This window comes from Chrysemys picta, chromosome 13, assembly GCF_011386835.1.
Source record: "Chrysemys picta bellii isolate R12L10 chromosome 13, ASM1138683v2, whole genome shotgun sequence".
NCBI lineage: Eukaryota > Metazoa > Chordata > Testudines > Emydidae > Chrysemys > Chrysemys picta.
Genome location: NC_088803.1, coordinates 54,555,560 through 54,563,377, shown reverse-complemented (window position 1 = coordinate 54,563,377; position 7,818 = coordinate 54,555,560). Strand labels below are relative to the sequence as shown.

The 7,818-nt window shown below is 60.9% G+C and overlaps 1 protein-coding gene across 1 annotated transcript; it reads right to left on the bottom strand.

The window, feature by feature from the left end:
* Positions 1–2,338: 2,338 nt before the first annotated feature.
* Positions 2,339–7,160, bottom strand: LOC135975388 (scuwaprin-a-like). Its single transcript, XM_065566376.1, has 4 exons — positions 7,020–7,160; positions 6,344–6,487; positions 5,799–5,933; positions 2,339–2,682 (listed from the first exon to the last, which is right to left on the bottom strand). The coding sequence occupies exons 1-3, from the start codon at positions 7,093–7,095 to the stop codon at positions 5,800–5,802; spliced, it is 354 nt and encodes a 117-aa protein (XP_065422448.1). The 5' UTR covers positions 7,096–7,160; the 3' UTR covers positions 2,339–2,682; position 5,799.
* Between the last annotated feature and the right edge of the window lie 658 nt (positions 7,161–7,818).

The following is a 7,818-nucleotide window of genomic DNA, read 5'->3' as shown; positions in this document are numbered from 1 at the left end:
GGCTGGCTTCGCAGCACCCAGAGAGGAAGTGGCTGTGCTGGGTGGGGGTGGGGGGCACCCCAATGCCCCTTGCAGCGTGAAGGGCGGCTGCTGGCACCGAGGGGCAGGGCTGGCCACAGGCCCAGTGCTTCTCGTGACTCCTCGTGTTCCAGGCACAGGACAGCCTGTGAGGAGAGTCGCTCCGTGCCGAGCCCAGCCACCCCCACGCTCCGATAGCAATGGCTGACTGAGCACAGGCCTCGTTAGTAATTAGCTCTTTTCATGCTCAAAGCTCCTTATGAGCACTAACGAGGAGATGCGGAGCCATTGCACGGGGCTGGCACCTGCCACGGCCAGTGCACTGGGCAGTCACCCTGGCATGGAATGTTCTCGTGGGGAAACTGAGGTTCTCGGAGGGGAAGGGCCTTGTCCAAGGCCCCCGTGTGAGGCAGAGCAGAGTGGGGAGTAGAATCCAGGCGCTCCAGGGCGCCCAGCCCCCTGCTCCATGGGCAAGACAAGCCTGTTAAATTGGCTCCTGTCCCAGGCCCCTCCAAGCCAGCTGAGTGGTAGCGAGACGCAAACATCTTTATAACCCTTCCCTGCACCGGAGCCGTTTGGTGTGAGCCACGGCTGGCTCAGGGACCAAGGCAGGAGCTTGCCCCCGGACTCGGCACATGGCTCGCTGGCTCTGGAGGGGCCACTCCGACTCTTTCTGGGCCTGGTGAGGGGACGTCTCCTGCAGGCTGATGGGGCTTCTGGGTCCTGGGGGATTTGACCCCACCGCTGGGCTTGCTCACCTGCTCTGGCATTGCCAGGACCCGGGGATCTGCTGCGTCTGGGCTGGCTCTTCAGAGCGAGCGCCGAGCCCTAGTTAGAAGCCCCGTGGGCCAAACGAGAGGGAAGAGGCTTCTCTGCCCGTGGGGGGCTCCTGGCAGCCCCTGGCCTGGCGCTGGGACGACGGTGGCAATGTCTGTAGCTGCTGAGCAGTTGTGGCAGCCCCGGATTGCCTCTCGGGCGGGGCTGTGTCCAGAGGCAGAGAGCAGGCAGGAGGCTGCTGGCTGGGGGAGGGGGAGTCCAACGGGCCGATGCAGGACACCAGCAAATGAGCCTGGACCCATCCCCGAAGGGAGCCCTCTGGGCAAGTGCCCTGCGGCTGATAGCCCTGCGCTCGCCCGTCCAGTGCTGCAGGCCGGGTTTGCCCTCCATGCTCCCTCCCATTACGGGTTTGCCCTTGGCCTTATTTTCCCCGGATGCATTAGCTGCATTTGTCCAGGTCCCACCCACGTTTCCTGCTTCTCTCCTGCTCTCCTCGCTGGGGCTGGCAGCTCCCCACGCTTAGCGTCAGCGGCCAGTTCTCGTGCGTGCGGTCCCGTCGGTATCCCAGCCAGCCTTGACTGCCATTCCGGGGCCCGGGGGAGGAGGCGCTGCTGCACGGTGGCATGGGGGGTAGACCAGCGCCTGCAGTCCCGTCATGCCCGGCTGGAGGGGTGAGCATGTTGGCATGGAATGGCTTGGTCTTTAGAACTGCCAACTGCTTGCAGGGGTTTCTCTTTGTATGGGCACCCAGATACCCTGGTGCTGGGTGCCCGTAAGGGGGTAGATGACTCTGTCCTGGTCTGGAAGAGCTCAGGTGCCCCTCTGTGGGTGTACTGGTGGGGCGGTTAGGCCTGGGTGCAGCATTTAAAATGGGAGGAAGCCCACGGGTGGGAGGAGGAAGGGGCATGGAGCCTGCCTGAGCTCTCGGGCGAGCGTGCCAGCCCCTGAGCTGTGGGGCCAACTGAGGCTAGACAGCCGGGTGGTCTGCAACAGTGGAGGCCCCCTGCGATCAGGTGGTGATCAGCCGAAGGGCTGGTTGTTTCGGCGTCTCTGCTGGACTTGGGTAAATAACGTTGTGGCCCTGGACTGGCTGACCCTGTGAAGTGGCCTGGCCAGAGGGCCAGGGACTCCAAGGCTGGATAGGCCAAAGGGCTGTGGGGGAAACTGAGACCGAGTTGCTGCATTGCTACCTCTGCCACAAGGGGGCGAGCTGGAGCTGCACCTTTGCTGCTGTGCCCTAGGACGAGCAAGAGGGTGAGAGACACCGTTGTTCTACGAGGGACTGGAGTCTGATTGACCCCTGGGTTAGCTCGGGGTGGCGGGCGGAGCCCTGGGACTGGTCTCAGATCAGGGGCAGCCCTGGAGCACGTTTCTCTCGGAGTGAATTTTCTCCCTTTGAGACCTGCGGGTCCAAACAGGAACATCAGCACAGGCCTGGCCTGGCTCAGGCCGGGGGGGTCTCATGACGGGGGTTCTGGGAGCCGTGAGAGGTGCGCGGGGCACCACCAAGGCTGCGAGCCGGGGACGATAAAGCAGAGGTGGGTTAATGCATCACACGTTTATTAAGAGAGAAAAGCAAAGCTGAGCTGGCCAGAGAGGAACACACCCCAAGGCTGCAGCAACAGCCCTTGGCTCCCTGGCCAGGGGCCCCAAATTCAGGACACAAAGTAGTCCCTCAGCAGGGCACCCCGAAGCAGCTAATGGAGGGCAGGGGGTGCTTGGGAGAGTAAGCTACCAGAAGGGAAGAGCGACTGGGGAATGGAGCATTCTCCCCGGCCCTCGTAGCAGATCCGTCGTGGAAGGACTCCTCAGCCCGGCCCCGGCCTCAGGCAGGTTGTGATGCCATGGCCGGCAGAGGGGTCCCAGGCCTGGGGAGGGAACGCAAGCCTTGGAGAGAAGGAGGGGACATGAGTTAGAGACGCGAATGAGCCTGAGTTGGATAGAATGGTCCCAGCCCCCACGCTGTGTTCTGCTCCATCCCACGCCCATTGCTGCCGTATCCGCCCAGCCCGCGGGTCTGAGTTAGGAGACGTGACCGTGTGTGGTCCGTGGCGTTCCCTTGGGGATTCGCTGCCTGGGCTCCCCAGAAACACAACCCCTGGGTGTTCTCCCAGCTTATAAACCAGACAATTGTTTTCCTTCTAAATCCCATTGAACAGGCTGAGCTGTTTTGTCCCAGACGTCGCACACCTGTCAGCCCTTTGAATCCAACTCTCTCGCGTAGATTGTCTCTTGTTCTATTGTAAACCCTGCATTGCGAACGGCGAATCGGCACTCAGACAGCCTCTGGAGTGCACCCGCCACTCTTAGAGGAGGCTAATGGCTGTTGCTTGCTCTCACGGTAGAGGCTGGCGGCACTCTAGAAGCCAGAGGCCCTGGATCGCTCGCGAACAGGCCCGGCTCCAGGCACCAGCCGAGCAAGCTGGTGCTTGGGGCGGCAGATTTCAAAGGGCGGCATCCAGCGAATCCGTTTTGTTTTGCGCTTCACCGCTTTGGCCGCCCCTGCACGTTTTTTCTTTTTGGTTTATTGCTCCCGCTGCCCTGTAGGGGAAGGAGGAGGGGAGCGCCCTGCATCAAGCCCGGTAGGGCAGCCCGCGTCCTTCCCTGCCTGCCGAACGGAGCGGCACGGAGCCCTCCCGGCAGGCGGCGCAGCGGGAGGGGCCGCGTGGCAAGCGCCCCGCTTAAGGAAGCCATGGCCGCCCCCCTTCTCTCTTCACCCTCCCCCCACCCCGCTAGCTGGGGTGTGCACTCCGCTGCCCGGGGTCTGCAGGGCCGGGAGTCCCCCTGCACCCACGCTCCCACCGCCCCGCAGGTATTTTTTGTTTATTTTTATTTTTTCTTTCCTTCGCCGCTCCAGCAGGCGGGCCAGTTTGTCGTCCCTCCCGCCCGCTGCTCCCGCCGGGGGCAGGTTTGTTTCCCCGCCCTTTGCTGCTCCGGCCGGCCAGTTTGTTCTCCCCATCCCGCTTTGCCGCTCCAGCCGGGGGCAGGCTCCATGCCCCTTCCTCCTCCCACCCCCCCCTTTTTGCTGCTCCGGCCAGTTTGTTGTCTCACCCCCCCCCCCCCAGGCCGGGGGCAGGTTTGTTTTCCTCTTCTTCTCCCTCCCCCCCCCGACCGGGTGTTTTTTGCTTTGGGCGGCAAAAAAGCCAGAGCCGGCCCTGCTCGCAAAGGAACCTGGCCCATCTAATCACCGAACCAGGGTACGACTTTGAATTATTAAAAGAAATTGCTTAAAAAGGGGGAAATTTCAGTGAATAATGTGGGCTAATTCTGAACTACAGCCCCTGAAATGAATCAAACCTGCTGAGAAAAGGACTGAAGAGATCTGTTCTACACCAGAGCCATCTCGTGGGTACAGAGGGAAGCAGCAGAGAATTGGAGAGAGCTGAAATCTGATCACCCGATGGCAAGCGGGCACCGGCCATCAGAGTGGGCCTGGCTTCCCCTCCCCCAACAAGCCCTGGAGTCAGGGTGCGTTAAGCCGAGGTCACCACTGGGCTCGAAGTAGCTGCAGAAACCCTAGTGGGCCCGACAGCTGCCTGGAGCAGCAGGGTGGGAAGGACTCTTCTCCCAGCCCCGGGGTAAGAGAATAAGAAGCGAGATTTAGATTGTTTCTCTTATAGTCTGTAACATTGGAACTGTGGGTTTCTTGCTAAAGCCTGGGCTACACTCAAAAGTCAGGTCGACCCAGCCCCGTGGCGCCGGGTGTGAAAACCCCACACCCCTGAGCAGCGTCGTTAAGTGACCTAACCCCGGTGCAGACAGCGCCAGGTCGCTGGGAGAATTCCTCCGTCGACCTAGCTACGGCCTCCCGGGGCGGTGGATTCCCTGCGCCATGGGAGACCCCTCCCCTCAGTGGAGGTATCGTCTGCCCTGCAGCGGCTCGGCTGTGCGGCTGGAGCATTTCACATGCAGACAAGCTGAGCTCCCAAGTGAGACCTGGGTCGATGTTAACTGATGCTGGATGCCTGCGCTCCAAGCAAACTGGCCTAAGAGATTTGAACCACAGCTTTAAGCAACTGCTTTTGATATTCTAAACTTGCCCCTTTTGGACCCACTCGTTCCAGTAGCAGGGACACACTCTGAAAAGTGCCTTAAAGACAAGTGCATCCTTACTCCTTGGAGAAACGCCGTCCGGGTGAGGCGTGTGTTAGATCCTAACGAACTGGCAGTCAAGTGTCAATGCAATAAGAAAGCTTAGTGATTTGCATTGTTCTTTGGTGTACCTGTTGAGCCTCAGGCCTAGGCTCTGACAATTGCTTGCATGACTGTATTTGTGTTGGGCCCAGGCCCAGAACTTTGTGCCCACACGTGAGTGGTGAGCTGTCGATGGCAAACTGCTGCCAGTCTGGGCAAGTAACAGATTGTCGGGTGGTTCAGAATAACCCAGTCTCCTGGTGTGAGAAATCCTGCTCACGTTAAACGCTGAATTTCAGCTAGTGAGGTAACGCTCCCTGGAGCCTGTGTGAATTCTGCCCATCACACACATCCTATTGGCAAGCCCAGTTTGTTAGATTTCAGCCTTAAAATCTAACCACCTCTCGGGAAACTCCCAAAGTGCCCCCCTTTCCTGCTTGTCACTGGAGGTGCTGAGTGACGGGCTCGCTGCTTCTCATCTCTGCTCTGCGCTGCTGCTGCTCATTCGAGACGCTCTGAATTCCAGGCTCACCATGGGAGAGCACGAGTGGCAGCAAGCGCCTGCCAGCCTGGGGAACCCAGAGCTGGTGCAAGCTGAGCCCAGCTGGTCTCACTAGGAACACGCTACAGCCTGGAACTGCCCACTGATGGGCCCAGCCCGGAGAGAGGCATCCACCTCTGGCTTCAGCTAAGACACTGAGCCCTGGGCAAATTGGCAGGTCCTTCTTTCTCCCTGAATGAGCCTGACTCCTCCCACTGTCCATTAGCCCTCAAGGTGGACTGGGGGGGGGGGGGGTCCTGTGATTGGAACATCCCCAGTGTCTGAGCCTGGGGCAGGGCTCCGAGCGCAGCGATTCTCCTAATCTTACCTCAAATTACTGTTGTACAGACGTGGCCACATCCGTTGCTGCAGCACTTCTGTCCCCTGGAGCACTGCGCATCAGAACTGCACAATTCCACACAAATGCCGAAGCCAGTTGGCTTTGGACAACGGCCGGAGCTCCCTGCAGCACAGAACAATCTCCTGGCAGTCACACCCCTTATCTATTAGCTGGAGACACCAGCTCCACCCTACCAGCTCCGGTGAGAACGCAGGGTGGGTTTGAGCCAGGCTGTGAGCGGCCAGGCTAGGAATGAAGAGACACCCCGTGGCCTGGCCCCGGCCGCGTGAGCTGGGAGCTCGCCATAGGGGAGAAGAAAGAAACCACCACATCCGGTCTGAGTAGCAACTCTGAGCCCGGGGGCTGGGGGCAGCGGGATCATCCAGGGCTGGTTAGTGGGGCTGGGGTCCTGCCCCTCCGCTGAGTGACCCCATCCCTTCCTCCCTGCTTGGTTAGGGGCACATCCCCCCACAAGGTGCCGGGAGCGTCCCAGTCCAGGGCAGAGTCGGACGTGAACCTGCGTCTGACCTCACCTGGCGGTGGGATTAGTGCTTTCATGCAGACGTGTCCACACCCATTACTGCAGCACTTTCGTCCTGGAGGACAAGAATAGTCCCCCCGGCATCTCTCCACGCAGGGCCCCGGGCCTTTGGGCTTGGGGCAGATTCCAGGTCGCCCTGCAACGTAGAACAGGCACATGGCAGTCAAGCAGTATCGTCCTGAAGCTGCCCTGACTCTGTCCCCACCTCCCTGCACAGCTTCTGCCTAGGACAGGCCCCTGCCCGCTGGCTTCCTGCTCCACACTGAGAGACCTGGTACCCAGAGCTTCCGCCCGCTCTGCGGACCTCGCTCGTCCCTTCACCCTGGCCGAGGGTCCCAGCCTGCTGCCAAGCCTGGAACAGGTGGGGAGAACTGCTGGGTTCTGTGGGCCAATCACCTGCATGCAGCCAGCAGAACTCACCTGGCACCACCAAAGAGGTGGGGAGCCCACTGGCTTTTGGGGAGAGGAGAGTCACAGAGCCTGGCCCTGAGCCCCTCTCCGCCCAGCTGCACTAGCAGGGCCAAGGCCAGGAGTACGAGCTGCTTACCCAGGGGAGGCTCCCGTCGTATCTATGAACACAGCAGGGCAGGAGGGGAAGCTGCCACTCTGCCCGCGCTGGGCTGGCAGGCGGCTCCTCTCTGCTGACCTGAGCTGCTCTCTCTACTCACCTCGAGCAGATGCAGGTGGCAGCTGGGCCCAGAGGGCCAGGAGGCCCAGGAGGAGGAAGATGGCCCCTGACTTCATGGTGCTGCCGGGAGCCGGGTCTGAGTGCCCAGCGCTGAGCCGGGCTGGGATTTAAACTCTGGCACAGGTGGGGCTGGGTGGGAGAGGGAGGGGCTGGCTCACAGTTGAACAACAGGGACCTAACTTCCTCCTGACTCCGTTTCACAACAGAACTTGTGCCATAGCCCCTGGGGCCTGTCCCTTCCCTCTGGGCAGGGCCGGGGTGTTGAGAAATCCCCTTGGAAGGCGGAGAGCCCAAAGCTGTTTGTGGGGAACTATTGCCTGCGTTGTGTGGGACAGGGCTCCTCCAGAGAGGGTGGCAGCTCCATTCACATGTGGAGCAGCTCAGTGGGGCCTGCCATGTTCTGCTCACCCCCCAAGCAAGGGTAACTGTCCCTGTGGGGTGGGCTAGTGCCTGGATCCACTCACAGATCCACAGGCTATGTCTGCCCTTGGGGCTTAGGGGGAATTGCCAGCTCCGGTAGACGTGCTCTCATCCAGCTAGTGAGCTCAGAACTGGTGTGTAGCTGGAGTACCGGGGCCGTGGCGAGTGGCGGCATGAGGCAAACTGCCTCGAGGACATACCCCTGGGGTTCGGATGCATCCGTACTCGGGATGCCAAACCCATGCCCTGCTGGCCGCTGCTGGTGCTACTCCAGCTACACTCCATGTTTAGTGAACTCGCTGGATGAGAGCTAGCGTGGGAGTCACGCCCCCAGCTCCAAGTGTGGACAGAGCCACAGA

Coding starts and splice junctions, on each gene's coding strand:
- LOC135975388 (XM_065566376.1), bottom strand. CDS start 7,095: ATGAAGTCAGGGGCCATCTTCCTCCTCCTGGGCCTCCTGGCCCTCTGG. Junction 6,488..7,019: donor GCCACCTGCATCTGCTCGAG/GTGAGTAGAGAG, acceptor TCTACGTTGCAG/GGCGACCTGGAATCTGCCCC. Junction 5,934..6,343: donor AGCACTAATCCCACCGCCAG/GTGAGGTCAGAC, acceptor TCTGTGCTGCAG/GGAGCTCCGGCCGTTGTCCA.